This window comes from Mobula hypostoma, chromosome 8 (genome assembly GCF_963921235.1).
Source record: "Mobula hypostoma chromosome 8, sMobHyp1.1, whole genome shotgun sequence".
Taxonomy (NCBI): domain Eukaryota; kingdom Metazoa; phylum Chordata; class Chondrichthyes; order Myliobatiformes; family Myliobatidae; genus Mobula; species Mobula hypostoma.
The window spans coordinates 3,140,931-3,158,243 of NC_086104.1; the positions used below are offsets into that span (position 1 = coordinate 3,140,931).

General features: G+C 44.5%; 1 protein-coding gene across 2 annotated transcripts in view; it reads right to left on the minus strand.

The window, feature by feature from the left end:
- The window catches only part of LOC134350031 (uncharacterized), a 76,003-nt gene extending 61,248 nt beyond the window's left edge, over positions 1-14,755 (minus strand). For both annotated transcript variants that reach the window (XM_063054939.1, XM_063054938.1), the window contains exon 1: positions 14,548-14,755. In XM_063054939.1, coding sequence (XP_062911009.1) covers positions 14,548-14,596 — 49 coding nt within the window. In that variant the 5' untranslated portion in view covers positions 14,597-14,755. The remainder of the gene's footprint in view (positions 1-14,547) is intronic.
- Positions 14,756-17,313: the final 2,558 nt, after the last annotated feature.

Here is a 17,313-nt window from a genome sequence, read left to right on the forward strand (position 1 = left end):
TTTTTGATTGGCCATGGCATCAAAGGTTACAGGGAGAAGGCTGGGGAGTGGGGATAAAGAGGTGGAAAAAATGATCAGCCATGATTGAATAGCGGAGCAGACTCAATGGGCGAAATGGCTTAAATCTGCTCCAATGTCTTACGGTCTTATGGTCTACATCCGCAATACTTGTCATGCCTGTGATATCATCAGCATCCTCCAATTCCCTGGCCTTGACAGCCTCATTTTCACCATGGACGTTCAGTCCCTATACACTACTATCCCTAACCATGAAGGCCTCAAATTCTATGCTTCTTTCTTGACAAATGAATCAATCAATTTCCCTCCACAACCACCCTCCTCCATCTGGCAGAACTGTTTCTGACCCTCAATAATTTTTCCTTCGGCTCCTCCCACTTTCTCCAAACTCGAAGGGTATCAATGGGCACCTGGATGGGCCTCAGGTATGCCTTCTTTGGTTCCACAAAACAGTGCGTATTCTGATCGCTCCCTGGTAATACACTCCAGTGACAAATGTATTGGTGCTGCTTCATGCACCCATGCCGAGCCATTCGATTTTTAAAAAATCAATTTTGCCTCTAACTTCCATCTTGCCCTTAAAGTCACTTGGTTCACCTCCCCTCCCTTTCTCAATCTCTCTGCCACATCTCTGGAGATAAACCCACCGATTTCTATGGTTATCTTGAATGCACTATCTCCCGTCAAAATGCTGTTCCCTTTTCCCAAGATGTGGTTTTCTGTTTCAGGACATTAGAGATGTCCTCCTTCTTCAAAGAACTGCATTTTCCTCCCTCCATCATCGATGCTGCCCTCATCCATGCTCACCCCATCTTCCCACCACCTTAACAGTGACAGAGGCAGGTCGGAAGATGATATCCCTGCAAGAGGACCAAATGTCACACCTCCCCATTCACCTGCTCCCTCATCTCCATTTCGTACCCCAATCAGTTCCTCCAGGTAAAACAAATCTGCTGGAAATATCTGTTGTGTCTCGAAGCTGCCTCCTCTACATTGGTGAGACCCATCGTCAACTGGGGGACCGCTTCGTCAAACACTTCTGCTCCATCCACCAATAGTGGAACTTCCCATTTTAATGCTGATTCCCATTCCCATTCCAATATCAGTTCATGGCCTCCTCTTTTGCCAAGATGAGGCCACCCTCAGGGTGAAGGAGACACACCCTATATTCTGTCTGGGTAGCCTCCAACCTGATGGTATGGACATCGATTTCTCCTTCTGATAATTTTTTCCCCTCCCTCTCCCCTCTTCCTGTATTCCCCACTCTGGCCACTTACATCTTCTCACCTGCCTATCACTTCTCCCTGGGTCCCCTCCTCCTTCCCTCTCTCCTGTGGTCCTCTCTCCTCTCATATTAGATTTCTTCTTCTCCAGCCCTATGCCTTTCTCACCCACTTAACTTCACTTATCACCTTCATTTTTATAGATGCTGCCTGACCTGCCGAGTTCCTCCAGCATTTTGCATGTGTTGCTTAGTTAAAGGTGTCTGAATGGACCCATCAGCACATCTAATTATCTGCCTCAATCCCCTTAGAAGGTGTAGACACCGTTGTGCCTTCTTACCGATTGAGGAGGTGCTGTGGGTCCAGGTTAGATTGTCCATCATGTGTGCATTAAGAAACTCTCCGCTCTTCATCTTCTCAACAATAAAGCCATTGATGTGCAATGGAGAGTGGTCTCCCTGTGCCTTCCTGAAGTCCACAGTATTCTCTTTTGTCTTGTTCACGTTGAGACTCAAGTTGTTGTTCTCACGCCATTTGACAAGTCTCTCTAGCTCTTCTTGGTATGCCGACTTATCATCGTTGCTAATGAGGGCAACCACTTTAGTATCATCACTGAACTTGATGATGTGGCTTAAGCTGGATTTGGCAGTGCAGTCGTGAGTCAGCAGAGTCACATACGCCACATGTCCCTGGTGTCACAGAGGTATCTGTGCATTTTCTGTACCTTCCTTATGGCATGTCAGAATCTGATGGTAAAATACCTCTCAGGCTGTGAAGAAAGCTAATGGCATGCTGGCCTTCATAAGAAGGGGAATTGAGTATAGGAGCAAAGAAATCCTTCTGCAGTTGTACAGGGCCCTGGTGAGACCACACCTGGAATATTGTGTACAGTTTTGGTCTCCAAATTTGAGGAAGGACATTCTAGCTATTGAGAGAGTGCAGCGTAGGTTCACGAGGTTAATTCCCAGGATGGACGGACTGTCTTATGTTGAAAGATTGGAGCGACTGGGGTTGTATACACTGAAATTTAGAAGGATCAGAGGGGATCGGATTGAAACATATAAGATTATTAAAGGATTGGACATGCTAGAGGCAGGAAACATGTTCCCGATGTTGGGGGAGTCCAGAACCAGAGGCCACAGTTTAAGAATAAGGGGTAGACAATTTAGAATGGGGTTGAGGAAAAACTTTTTCACACAGAGGGTTGTGGTTCTGTGGAATGCTCTGCCTCAGAAGGCAGTAGGGGCCAATTCTTTGGATTCTTTCAAGAAAGAGTTAGATAGAGCTCTTAAAGATAGCAGAGTGAAAGGGATATGGGGAGAAGGCAGGAGAAGGGTGCTGATTGTGGATGATCAGCCATGATCACAGTGAATGGTGGTGCTGGCTCAAAGGGCTGAATGGCCTACTCCTGCACCTATTGTCTATTGTCTATTGTCTCTGTAACAATGCATGAAAGCCAGGAACTGCAGGGGGCCATTCAATCTGTTGAGTCTCCTCTGCCATTTAGAAAGGTCAGGGCTGATCATCCAAATTGAGAAGCTGTTCCATGTTGAGGGTCATAGAGAACTACAGCACAGAAACAGGCCTTTCAGCCCATCTAGCCCACGCCAAAATCTTATTCCGCATAGATTCACTACCCTCTGGGTGAAGAAGTTTCTTCTCATCTCTGTTCTAAAGGGACATCCCTCTATTCTGAGGCTGCACCCTCTGCTCCTAGATGTCGACGGAGCTCAGTCTAGATGCAGTTTACCAATCGGAAACGTAGATGATGAATTTACCCCAGAGTCAACAGAACTGAGTCCGGATGCAGGGTTTCAACCTGAAATGTAGACAATTTCCCCACGGATGCTGCTTGATCACTGAGTTCCTCCAGAAAGTTGTTCTGTCACTGCAGATTACCAGCACCTGGTGTCTGTCCTTTCCTAATGAATCCGACAGTGGGGAAGTCTCGGACCAGAGGGCACAGCCTCAGAAGAGTCAGACGTGAATTTAGAACAGACATGAGGAGGGATTTCTTTGGCCAGAGGGTGGTGAATCTGTCAAATTCATTGCCACAGATGGCTGTAGAGATCAAAGCAGAGGTTCAAAGGCTCTTTGATAAGGGCATCAAAGGATACGGGGAGAAGGCAGGAGAATGGGGTTGAGAGGGATAATAAATCAGCCAGAATGGAATGACAGAGCCGACTCACTGGACCGAATGGCCTAATCAGCTCCTTTGTCTTATGGTCCTCATGTCATTGGTCAATTGTACATTAAAAGCTGAGGGTGATAGGTTCTTGATTAGTCAGGGTGTCAAAGGTTGTCTTATGGACTTTCTCCAGCAGATTGTTGATAAAATACAGGCATTTGCTGCTCTAATGACAATCGTGTCAGCAGTTCCCAATATATCAATTCAATACTTGCTAACTGCTGACAGATTTAGGCAGCTCCAATTTATCAGCTCACATTTACTACTGAGTAACAGGAAAAGGTTTCATCTACATTTATCCTAATTCACCTCTTCCCACCGAAAGGAGACTCATTGGGTATAAATGGAGTTGTAAAAGTAACACAATTTGGTCTCGGCAGAACAAGGCCGTTCTCATTACACCTGCCAACAAGGCTCTCTCGGACCTGTTACTCATACTCATCCATTACTGACGGTTTATTCAAGCCGTCAGGAACACCATTTTAAACCGGTTTGAAAATGAGAGAAAGAGGTCCTCGTTGTCAGGGATGACCATGGATACTGTGTTGTAGCTGTCTGGATACACAGGTCAGGGCAGTACAATATGGAGAGCAAGCTGTTGCCCAGGCAGCAGGCTCCCCCTCTCCATGCATCTGATGAACTCAAAGGAATGGCAGAGGTTGCTACAGTTTGACACCAGTCAGCACTGAAGTCAATGTAGGCCTGCCTTAGATACTCCAGCTCCGGATTTTTCTTTGGAGTTTACTCCTAAAGCCTTCCTCATGACTAGGTATAACTGCAAGGCAGCGGAGGTTTGAGATCAGAGTTTTCCTTCTCCTAGATGAGCTGCCAACCATGGCTGACGAGCCCCATTTGCCCGAAGCGATGGTTTTAAGGCACTGATAACCCATCTTCCCCCTTCTCCTCTCACAAGAAACAGATCCTCCAGGCTGAGTCGCGAAACCACACATGAAAGACAGGAGCTAGACATGGTTGTCAAACGTTCTTTGAGGTACACGCCATTGGGAGCATTTAATAGCAGCGGGAGCTTTTCCCCTTTACATTAAGGAAATATAGATGTTAAAAGGGAACTTTCTGTATTTGGGCAACTGGGGCAATGTACTTTTCTGTGTTGTTGGAGAGACTTAGAAGAAATATTGGTAGAATATTGGCCATGACACACTAAATGCTGGAGGAATTCAGCAAGTCAGGCAGCATCTATGGAGGGAAATAAACAGTTAATATTTCAGGCATACACCTTTCAACAGGACTGGAATAAAAAGGTGGGGAGGGAAGAAGGAGCATGAGCTGGCAGGTGATGGGTGTGACCAGGTGAAGGGGGAAGGTAGGTGACTGAGAAAGGGTGTAACACCCTGGTTCACATGTTTACTGCTATGCTGCAGGTAATTCATTCAGCAGCTCTGTAAGAACAATCTGTTCTGCTTTCAGCCTGTCTGGGTTTGTGCTGAGATAAGAGACTTTGTTGTTACTGGGTTTTAGATGTTTTGAAAGGACAGGGAGGGAGGCAAAACAGGTGGGGGCGTGGCACTGTTGATCAGAGATAGTGTCACGGCTGCAGAAAAGGTGGACACCATGGAGGGATTGTCCACGGAGTCTCTGTGGGTGGAGGTTAGGAACAGGGAGGGGTCAATAACTTTACTGGGTGTTTTTTATAGGCTGCCCAATAGTAACAGGGATACAAAGGAGCAGATAGGGAAACAGATCCTGGAAAGGTGTAATAATAACAGAGTTGTCGTGATGGGAGATATTAATTTCCCAAATACCGATTGGCATCTCCCTAGAACGAGGGGTTTAGATGGGATGGAGTTTGTTAGGTGTGTTCAGGAAGGTTTCTTGACACAATATGTAGATAAGCCTACAAAAGGAGAGACTGTACTTGATTTGGTATTGGGAAATGAACCTGGTCAGGTGTCAGATCTCTCAGTGGGAAAGCATTTTGGAGATGGTGATCATAATCATAATGGAGATAGGGCACAGGAGTACATTCAGCCAGAGACTCATTCCACTGAGATGCAACACAGAGTGTCATAGGAAGTCATTCCTGCCTGTGGCCATCAAACTTTACAACTCCTCCCCTGGAGGGTCAGACACCCTGAGCCAATAGGCTGATCCTGGACTTATTTCCTGGCATAATCTACATATTACTATTTAACTATTTATGGTTTTATTACTATTTAATTATTTATGATGCAACTGTAATGAAAACCAATTTCCCCCGGAATCAATAAAGTATGACTATGACTATGACTCTAATTCTATCTCCTTTATAATATCATTGGAGAGAAATAGGAACAGACAATTTAGAAAAGCATTTAATTGGAGTAAGAGGAATTATGAGGCTATCAGGCAGGAAATTGGAAGCTGAAATTGGGAACAGATGTTCTCAGGGAAAAGTACAGAAGAAATGTGGCAAATGTTCAGGGGATATTTGTGTGGAGTTCTGCATAGGTACGTTCTAATGAGACAAGGAAGTTATGGTAGGGTACAGAAACAGTGGTGTACAAAGGCTATAATAAATCTAGTCAAGAAGAAAAGTTTACAAAAGGTTCAGAGAGCTAGGTAATGTTAGAGATCTAGAAGATTATAAGGCTAACAGGAAGGAGCTTAAAAAGGAAATTAGGAGAGCCAGAAGGGGCCATGAGAAGGCCTTGGCGAGCAGGATTAAGGAAAACCCCAAGGCATTCTACAAGTATGTGAAGAGCAAGAGGATAAGACGTGAAAGAATAGGACCTATCAAGTGTGACAGTGGGAAAGTGTGTATGGAACCGGAGGAAATAGCAGGGGTACTTAATGAATACTTTTCTTCAGTATTCACTATGGAAAAGGATCTTGGTGATTGTAGTGTTGACTTGCAGCAGACTGAAAAGCTTGAGCATGTAGATATTAAGGAAGAGGATGTGCTGGAGCTTTTGGAAAGCAACAAGCTGGATAAGTCGCCGGGACCAGGTGAGATGTACCCCGAGCTACTGTGGGAGGCGAGAGAGGAGATTGCTGAGCCTCTGGCGATGATCTTTGAATCATCAATGGGGTGGGAGAGGTTCCAGAGAATTGGAGGGTTGTGGATATTGTTTCTTTATTCAAGAAAGTGAGTAAAGATAGCCCAGGAAATTATAGACCAGTGAGTCTTACTTCAGTGGTTGGTAAGTTAATGGAGAAGATCCTGAGAGGCAGGATTTATGAACATTTATGATTAGGAGTAGTCAGCATGGCTTTGTCAAGGGCAGGTCGTGCCTTATGAGCCTGATTATATTTTTTGAGGATGTGACTAAACACATTGATGAAGGTAGAGCAGTAGATGTAGTGTATATGGATTTCAGCAAGGCATTTGATAAGGTACTCCATGCAAGGCTTATTGAGAAAGTAAGTAGGCATGGGATCCAAGGGGTCATTACTTTGTGGATCCAGAAATGGCTTGCCCACAGAAGGCAAAGAGTGGTCGCAGATGGCTCATATTCTGCATGGAGATTTGTCACCAGTGGAGTGCCTCAGGGATCTGTCCTGGGACCCTTTCTCTTCGTGATTTTTATAAATGACCTGAATGAGGAAGTGGAGGGATGGGTTAGTAAGTTTGCTGATGACACAAAGGTTGGAGGTGTTGTGGATAGTGTGGAGGGCTGTCAGAGGTTACAGTGGGACATTGATAGGATGCAAAATTGGGCTGAGACGAGGCAGACGGAGTTCAACCCAGATAAGTGTGAAGTGGTTCATTTTGGTAGGTCAAATATGATGGCAGAATATAGTATTAATGGTAAGACTCTTGGCAGTGTGGAGGATCAGAGTGATCTTGGGGTCTGAGTCCATAGGACACTCAAAGCTGCTGCGCAGGTTGACTCTGTGGTTAAGAAGGCGTACGGTTTATTGGCCTTCATCAATCGTGGGATTGAGTTTAGGAACCGAGAGGTAATGTTGCAGCTATATAGGACCCTGGTCAGACCCCACTTGGAGTACTGTGCTCAGTTCTGGTCGCCTCACTACAGGAAGGATGTGGAAGCCACAGAAAGGTTGCAGAGGAGATTTACGAGGATTTTGCCTGGATTGGGGAGCATGCCTTATGAGAATAGGTTGAGTGAACTCGGCCTTTTTTCCTTGGAGCGATGGAGGATGAGAGGTGACCTGATAGAGGTGTACAAGATGATGAGAGGCATTGATTGTGTGGATAGTCAGAGGCTTTTTCCCAGGGCTGAAATGGTTACCACAAGAGGACACAGGTTTAAGGTGCTGGGGAGAAGGTACAGAGGAGATGTCAGGGGTAAGTTTTTTACTCAGAGAGTGGTGAGTGTGTGGAATGGGCTGCCGGCAACGGTGGTGGAGGCGGATACAATAGGGTCTTTTAAGAGACTTTTTGATAGGTACATGGAGCTTAGAAAAATAGAGGGCTATGGGTAAGCCGAGTAATTTCTAAGGTAGTGACATGTTCGGCACAACTTTGTGGGCCGAAGGGCCTGTATTGTGCTATAGGTTTGTGCAGATGAATGGCTTCAAGGAGGAAGTCCCAAAACTCCTGTGGGAGAGTCCATTTGTTCAAAATGGATTTGAAGTGACATTCGGAAGGTGGTGTGTGCTTTCACACAGACCGTGGGTCCAGCGCATGAGTTACAGACAATTTCAAGATGAGCTCCAGCTTACGTGCACATTTGAATATTTAATTACATTGACCCCTTTTTGTTTTTTCTTTCTTTTCATTAATAACACTTTGGTTAAGTTAGCGTTCATAAATATACGCTTTTATAAATTGTATGCAGTGTGTGATCTGTTATTTCTCACTGACGGACTATTGCCGGGGGCAGGAAATCACACAACATTCACACAAACCTGGGTTTACTTGGGCGAGACATCCCAACCTCACGGATTTGGCAGGATCAAAGTTGTATACACCCTGGATGACAGAGCCTGAGAGAGGGCGGCGGGGGGGGGGGTTCTTCTCCACGAAGTGAGGGGCAAATGAGTCACGTTCTCAGAAGAGCTCAGTAAAAAGGGGTTTCAAGGGGATGAGGTAAGAGGCTGGGAAGGGATAGGTAGTAACAATAAAGTGTTGGATAGGACCAGATCTGGTAGGAAAAGACAGGGGACCGTGAGAGAAAGGGAAGGAGGAGGGGCATCAGTGGGAAGTGATGGGCAGGCGAGGAGATTAGGATGGATGAAGGAGTAGAATGGAAAGAATGAGAAGGAGCTGGGATAAGAAATTACCAGATGTTGGAGAAATCAACGTTCATGCCCCTACACCTCCTCTCTCAATACTGCTCAGATCCTGAAACAGTCCTTCCAGGTGAGTTGGCACTTCACCTATGAGTCTGTTGGGGTCATCTATTGTACCCGGTGCTCCCAGTGTGGCCTCCTGTATATCGGTGAGACCCGACGTAGATTGGGAGACTGCTTCACTGGCCACCTATGACCCGTCTCCCAGAAAAAGCAGGATCTCCCGGTGGCCACCCATTTCAATTTTACTTCCCATTCCCATTCTGACATGGCTTCTTCTAATGTCACGATGAGGCCATATTCAGGTAGAAGGAGCAACACCTTATATTCCGTCTGGGTAGCCTCCAACCTGCTGGCATGAACATCAATTTCTCGAACTTCTGATAATTTCATCCTCTCTCTCCTTCACCATTCTCGATTCCCACTTCGCTCTCTCACCTCACCTATCACCTCTCTCTGGTGCTCCTCTCCCTTCCCTTCCTTCCATGGTTTCTTATTAGATTTTCCCTTCTCCAGCCCTTTATCTCTTTGACCAATTGACTTCCCAGCTCACCCGTCGTCCTCCCCCAATTTCACCTCTGACCTCCTACTTTGTAAGTCTTCCTCTCCTCCCCCATCTTCTTACTCTGCCTTCTCATCACTTTTCTCAGTCCTGATTAAGTTTCTTGACCTGAAATGTTGACTCGACTCTTTTCCATAGATGTTGCCTGGTCTGCTGAGTTCCTCCAGCATTTTGTGTGTATTGTTTTGATTTCCAGCATGTCCAGATTTTCTCTTGTTCATGCCAATGTTTGGCCTCATTTTGATGGCAGAGGAGGGAATGGACCGACATGTCATTATGGGGAGTTGTATTGAAATAGGTGGCGCCTGAGAGATCCTGCCTCTTGGACCTTGTGGTAGACTAGCGCAGCAACTGCAAGGGCCCTGGCAGAGATATTTAGCCATAGGTGAACTGTTGGAGGCCTGAGGAATGCCAAAGATTGTTCAAGAAATGCTCTATAAATTAGCCAGGGAATTGTATGAAGGACAGGTGGTGGATATTGTGCACATGAACTTCAGCAAAGTTTTCCACAAAGTCCTGCATGGAAGGCTGGTCCAGAAGGTAATGTGGCTTGGCGTTCAGCAGGAGAGGCCAGAGAGTGGTAATAGATGGCTGTCTCTCAGACTGGAGGCCTGTGATTAATGGTGTGCTGCGGTGATTGACGTGGGTCTATTGTTGTTTACCATCCACATTAATGAAATAGTGATTTGACTTCATTGGATATTTAGACAGTTTTCTTCAATAAATTCCATTTTTCACAGTTTTGGCCACTTGATTGATCATTGTAACCTGCACTGCCAATGCTCCCTCCTTACTCAGTAGTATTTGCAAACCGGCGTGAGCATCATCAGGTTTTCTGTGTGAACCATGAACCCGGTTTCTCTCTGCTCTGTTGCTCTCTGACCTGCTGAATGCTTGGCGCATTTTGGCTTTTCTTTCAGGTTTGCAGCAGCTGCAGTATTTTACTTTTATATGCAATTCCTCATTCCTGCATCTGGTCACTAAAATACATGAAAGAAGTTGAGGCCCCAGGGTTGAGGCTCCTGACACATAATGCCACTATCAGACACACACACACACACACTCTCTCTCTCTCTCTCTCTTTACCCATCATTCAAAGTTACCTCAGATTTCATGTGTTCACATCTGTGGAACCTGGTGAAATCTTTCCTGCAGGTTCCTGGCAATATCAGCAAAGATTTCATCACCTTTACTGTCAATTTCAATCCTGCTCGTAAGTTCACTTGCTCCATTTCCGACACGTAAATCACTTCCTCAATTCCCCTGCACACATTTCAAGGAGAGGGTCAGCAGTTCTACAAGACTCCCACAGCTAACCTGACCACTCCTCATCCCATTCTGCTTCTTGTGGGGACACAATTCCCTTCTCCCAGTCTCTCTATCACATCTGCCCTGAAGATCCCCTCTCATCCCCTCTCCTTCTACCCACAACAAGGATAGGGCTTCCCTGGTCCCCAGCTTCCACCTCTTTGGCAAAGATCTACAGCTGTGGGCCGAAGGGCCTGTACTGTGCTGTAGTGTTCTGTGTCCTATGGTCACATTGCTGAAGACAGCTCCTCACAGAAGTTATGGGAAAGGATATCGGTTTGTTAGATCAAAGTGTAGAATGAGGAAACAGAGGGAGGATGTGAACATTGAAAATTCCTGGGAATGTTGGTGGGCGTCGTCTTTAGGCCTCCAATCAATAGAGATACAGTCAGGGAGAGCAACTACAGGAAACTACAGAATGTGAAAGGGTACTACAGTGATAATGGGTGACTTTAATCTACATACAGACTGTTCAAAACACATGATCAATTCCGCTGTGGAAAATGATTTTCTGAGTGAGTATCAGATGGTTTTATAGACCAGCAGTGAACAGTTGACTCCAAAGTGCTTAGCCTGCTTTGGATATTTGTTTATTTATTTGCTCATTGACACACAGTGTGGAAGAGGCCTTTCCGATCCTTTGGGCCGTGCTGCACAGTAACCACTGATCTCATCCCAGCATAGTCATGGGACAGTTTACAAAGAGCAATTAATCTACCAATCGGGATATCTTTGGACTGTGGGAGAAAATGGAGCACCCAGAGATCATGGGGAGAATGTCCAAATTCCTTACAGGCAGTTGCGGGAGTTGAACCTGGGTCGCTGGAACTGTGAAGCATTGTGCTAACCACTACTCTACTGTGCTGCCTCATAATTCACAACTAAAAGCAGTGGGTACTGGGGTGTCCTTCACAGAACAAGATAAAATTCTTCATTAAGATTGAAAATGTGATTATTCAATCAACAACACAGGCCCCAAATTTAGCCAAAGGTATTGTGAAGGTATGAGGCATGAATTGACTCTGACAGATTGGAAAATATGACAATGGGTAGAACACCCGAACATACAGTTCGACATCCCTTCCCAGACAAAAACAGGTAAGGGAAGTTAGGAACAGGGAAGTCACATAGGTTGTCAGAACTGAGGATAGAGAGCAACTCAAAATTCACCAAAAAAAGAGAAGAAAAGCAGAGAATAAAATAGGTGAGGGACGTGAATGAGGATTGTAAGTGTAAAAAACAGATAGGAAATTGTTGATCTCTGAGGAGGACACACAGCTTGCCCCAGAAATGCTGTGACTCGTTATTATTCGCAGAAAGAACAGTTCTGGATAAATTACTCAGCTTGAAACCTGACAAATCCCCTGGGCCCTGATAATCATCATTCGGGAGTACTTAAATAGTTGGAAATAGTGCACCATTCTATATCAAATTTTCAAAATACCGAATTTGTTACTCAGTTGAATGTTAGTTTGCCTTTTTTATAGATTTGTAAATATTTCCATGAAACTTCAGCTGATTGGGACAGCTGTTTAATTGGGCCAAAATGTGTTGGTCCCAATGTGTCCCAGTGAACCAGAATTCACTGTATCTATTCCCCAATTACTGAAAGCAAGCACACAGGTGCAGTGACCGGTTAAGGAAGCAAATACATTGCTGGTCCCATTGCAAAAGGTTTCAAGTTCAGGAGCAAGGATGTCTTGCAACAATTGTACCTGCCCATTTTTGTTTTCCAACCCACAAGTATAATCTCTGAAAGCAGAGAAGGCTGAAAAAAATAAACTGCATCGACAGTTTGCTCACTTTTTCTCTGTTATTATCCTGGATTTGAAAGATCCTGTTTTGGTTAATTATGGGAGTCACAAAGTTTTTCTATTGCATTAATTTACATATGTTAAATTCGGTAAGTTATTAAGAACAATAATGGATATAGAGAGGGTGTTTCTTGTCGTGAGTGAGTCCAGGACCAGAGGGCACAGCCTCAGAATAGCGGGACAACCAGTTAGAACAGGGATGTGCAGGAATTTCTTTAACCAAGGGTGGTGAATCTGTGGAATTCATTGCCACAGATGGCTGTGGAAGCCAAGTCATTAAAGTGGAGGTCAATAAGTTCTCGATTAGTCAGGGTGCCAAAGGTTATGGAAAGAAGGCAGGAGAATGGGGTTGAGAGGGAAAATAAATCAGCCATGATTGAGTGGTACAGCAGACTTGATGGGCTGAATGGCCTAATTCTGCTCCTATGCTTTATGCTCTTATGGTCTGAGAATGCAGATTTTTCACCTGTGATCTGTCATTTCCTGAAGATATTTTATAATCTTCACTGCAATTCGCCTTGCTGATCGGTGATGAAAGTTCATCAGCCTGAAACGCTGCTTCTCTCTCCACACGGTGCTCTGACTTGTTCAGAATTTCCAGATTTTGGGTTCTTTTCCTTTCTGCCTCTCTGGTACTTTGTCTCTGTTTCTTCACTCTGCCCACATTGCCCGGATCCATTTTCTTTCTGTAAATTCTTTGGTCATTAGTGTTAGCTCTCCTCACACTAATTTTTAAATTTCTTTCACCTCATTTCTTTTCTTCCCCTCCATTGCTTCTGCCTGTCTTAATCAGTAACTGTTTGTGCATTTGTATCAGTCACTTCTTTTAGATTTGTGTTGTGATTGCCCAGGTGCTTCCTATTTTCAGAAAGTTCACCCAATTAACTGGCACAGCATGTCTCAAATCACTTCTGAATCTAGTTCGGCAAAGAGTAAAACTTCTGGTTTTCATGCTGAATAGGAACTGTAGAAGATTATACTTCAGTGTCTCAGCTCAGTGTGAACCAAAAAAAACCCAACATCTCTCAATGTTTAAACCGCAAACTCAGATTCACATGATTCAAAATATCGTTCAGCACAGAAACAAGACCTTTGGCTCAACTTGTTCACACAGACTGTGTTTCCCAGCATGCATTTGGCCCACAGACCGCTCACCCCCTCTCCTATCCACGTACTTCTCTAGATGAGGTTGTATAAGGCATTGGTGAGGCCGAATCTGGAGTATTGTGTTCAGTTTTGGTCACCAAATTACAGGAAGGATATAAATAAGGTTGAAAGAGTGCAGAGAAGGTTTACAAGGATGTTGCCAGGACTTGAGAAACTCAGTTACAGAGAAAGGTTGAATAGGTTAGGATTTTATTCCCCGGAGTGTAGAAGAATGACGGGAGATTTGATAGAGTATATAAAATTATGATGGGTATTGATAGAGTGAATGCAAGCAGGCTTTTTCCACTGAGGCAAGGGGAGAAAAAAACCAGAGGACATGGGTTAAGGGTGAGGGGGGAAAAGTTTAAAAGGAACATTAGTGGGGGCTTCTTCACACAGAGAGTGGTGGGAGTATGGAATGAGCTGCCAGACGAGGTGGTAAATGCGGGTTCTTTTTTAACATTTAAGAATAAATTGGACAGATACATGGATGGGAGGTGTATGGAGGGATATGGTCCGTGTGCAGGTCAGTGGGACTAGGCAGAAAATGGTTCGGCACAGCCAAGAAGGGCCAAAAGGCCTGTTTCTGTGCTGTCGTTTCTATGGTTTCTATAGCTTTTACATGTTGCTAATGTTAAACCACACCACTACTTCCAGCAGCTCATTCCAAACACGCACCACCCTTTGTGTGAAGAAGCTGCCCCAATGTCCCATTTCAATCTTTCGACTCTGATCTTTAACCTGTCCTCTTGTTTTTGTCAACCTCTTCCTGGGGAATAGACTCTGTGCTTTCATCCTGTCCATGCCCCTCATGATCTAATACCCCTCTGTCAGGTCTTTCTCCCCCCAGTCTCCTCAATTCCAGGGAATGAAGTCCTAGTGTAACACAATCTGTCCTTGTAACACAGACCCCTAGGACCAGACAACATCCTGGTGGATCGTTTCTGCACTCTTTCTAGTTTAATAACTGCCTTCCTATAACAGGATGACCAAAACTGTACACAGTACCACGGCCCACAACTGGTCAAATAAACTCAAAGGCAGATGAAACAAGTCTCAGACTGGGTGACCCCACTCTGGGAATTTACTTACCCACTGTACAGACGGACAGAGTCAAGATTGTGATTATCGCTGCAAACATTTCTTCTCACTTGTTTTTCAAAAACTGAATTTCTGCTCATTTGGATGCGATGTTCCGCGTTGGTATTTCACAAGTGAGTGATTCCCCTTTGACTTCCCCACATGCTTATTTCAGCACAAAGGCATGGGGTGTGAAGAGGAAGTGATGGGGGAGAGTGGGCAGCCCTGTGGAAACTGCTGAAGAAATAGTAACAAACTGCAGAGTAGCTGAATGTTTCATCTACATTTACATGTCTGTCACAGAAACTCATCCCTTATGTCCACGTACCATTATCAGATTGAAATGTGAGAAACAAGCCAAGTACACAGTTTCCCCTCCCTGACAGTAGGCTCCTCATGGTAAGGCTACAAACACTGGCCTAACACCAGGCAAAACAGACGTTTATCTGTATGACAGTATGACACTTACTGTAAAGTTCAAAGTAAATTTATTATCAAAGTGTATATCTCTCTCTCTCTCATATGTATATACAGTGGCATGCAAAAGTTTGGGCTCCCCCGGTCAAAATTTTTGTTACTGTGAATAGCCAAGCGAGTAAAAGATCACCTAATTTGCAAAAGGCATGAAGTTAAAGATGACACATTCCTTTAATATTTTAAGCAAAATTACTTTTTAATTGATCTTTGGTCCTGACGAATGGTTCTGGCCCGAAACGTTGACCGATCTTTTCCACTGATGCTGCCTGACCTGCTGAGTTCCTCCAGCGTGTGGTGAGTATTACTTTTTAATTTCCATCTTTTACAGTTTCAAAATAACAAAAAAGGAAAAGGGCCTGAAGCAAAAGTTTGGGCACCCTGCATGGCAGTACTTAGTAATACCCCCTTTGGCAAGTGTCACAGCTTGTAAACGCTTCCTGTAGCCAGCTATGAGTCTTTCAATTCATGTTTGGGGGATTTTCACCCATTCCTCCTTGCAGAAGGCTTCTAGTTCTGTGAGATTCTTGGGCCATCTTGCATGCACTGCTCTCTTGAGGTTTATCCACAGATTGTCGATGATGTTTAGGTTGGGGGACTGTGAGGGCCATGGCAAAACCTTCAGCTTGTGCCTCTTGAGGTAGTCCATTGTGGAATTTCGGGTGTGTTTAGGATCATTATCCTGTTGTAGAAGCCATCCTCTTTTCATCTTCAGCTTTTTTACAGACAGTGTGAAGTTTGCTTCCAGAATTTGATAGTATTTAACTGAATTTATTCATCCCTCTACCAGTGAAATGTTCCCCGTGCCATTGGTTCAACACAAGCCCAAAGCATGATCAGTGCTTAACAGTTGGAGAGGTGTTCTTTTCATGAAATTCTGCACCCTTTTTTTCTCCAAACATACCTTTGCTCATTGTGGCCAAAAAGTTCTATTTTAACTTCATCAGTCCACAGGACTTGTTTCCAAAATGCATCAGGCTTGTTTAGATGTTGCTTTGCAAATTTATGATGCTGAATTTTGTGGTGAGGATGGAGGAAAGGTTTTCTTCTGATGACTCTTCCATGAAGGTCATATTTGTGCAGGTGTTGCTGCACAGTAGAACAGCGCACCACCACTCCAGAGTCTGCTAAATCTCCTGAAGGTCTTTTGCAGTCAAACGGGGGTTTAGATTTGCCTTTCTAGCAATCCTATGAGCAGTTCTCTCAGAAAGTTTTCTTGGTCTTCCAGACCTCAACTTGACCTCCACCGTTCCTGTTAACTGCCATTTCTTGATTACATTATGAACTGAGGAAACGGCTACCTGAAAATGCTTTGCTGTCTTCTTATAGCCTTCTCTTGCTTTGTGTGCATCATTTATTTTAATTTTAAGAGTGCTAGGCAGCTGCCTAGAGGAGCTGCTGATTGTTGGGACAAGGTTTGAGGAGTCAGGGTACTTATAAAGCTTTGAAATTTGCATCACCTGGCCTTTCCTAACGATGATTGTGAACAAGCCATAGCCCTAACAAGCTAATTAAGGTCTGAGACCTTGGTAAAAGTTATCTGAGAGCTCAAATCTCTTGGGGTGCCCAAACGTTTGCATGGAGCTCCTTTCCTTTTCTTCACTCTAAAGTTGTACAAAACAAAAATAATACACTAATCTTGCTTAAAATGATGAAAAGAATCTTTAACTTTATGACTTTTGGAGATCAGTTCATCTTCTACTCACTTAACTATTCACAGTAACAGAAATTTTGACCAGGGGTGCCCAAACTTTTTCATGGCACTGTAAGCCCTTGGTCAGACCCCACTTGGAGCACTGTGTTCAGTTCTGGTCACCTCACTACAGGGAGGATGTGGATGCTACAGAGAGAGTGCAGAGGAGATCAACAAGGATTGGATGGCATACCTTATGAGAATAGGCTGAGTAAAACTGGCCTTCTCTCCTTGGAGCAACCAGAGGATGAGAGGCAAACTGACAGAGGTATACAAGATGATGAGGGACATTGATCGTGTGGATAGTCAGAGGCTTTTTCCTGGGGGTGAATTGGCTAACATCAGGGGGCATAGTTTTAAGGTAAATAGGTACTGAGGGGATGTCGCGGTAGGTTTTTCCACACAGACAGTGGTGGGTGTGTGGAATGCACTGCCTGCGGCAGTGGTGGAAGCGGATACAATAAGGTCTTTTAAGAGACTCCTGGATAGGTACATGGAGCTTAGAAAAATACAGGGCTATGCATTAGGGAAATTCTTGGCAGTTTCTAGAGTAGGTTCTGTAATGTGCTATAAGTTTCTATGTTCTATGTTCTATACTGACTGATCCATTC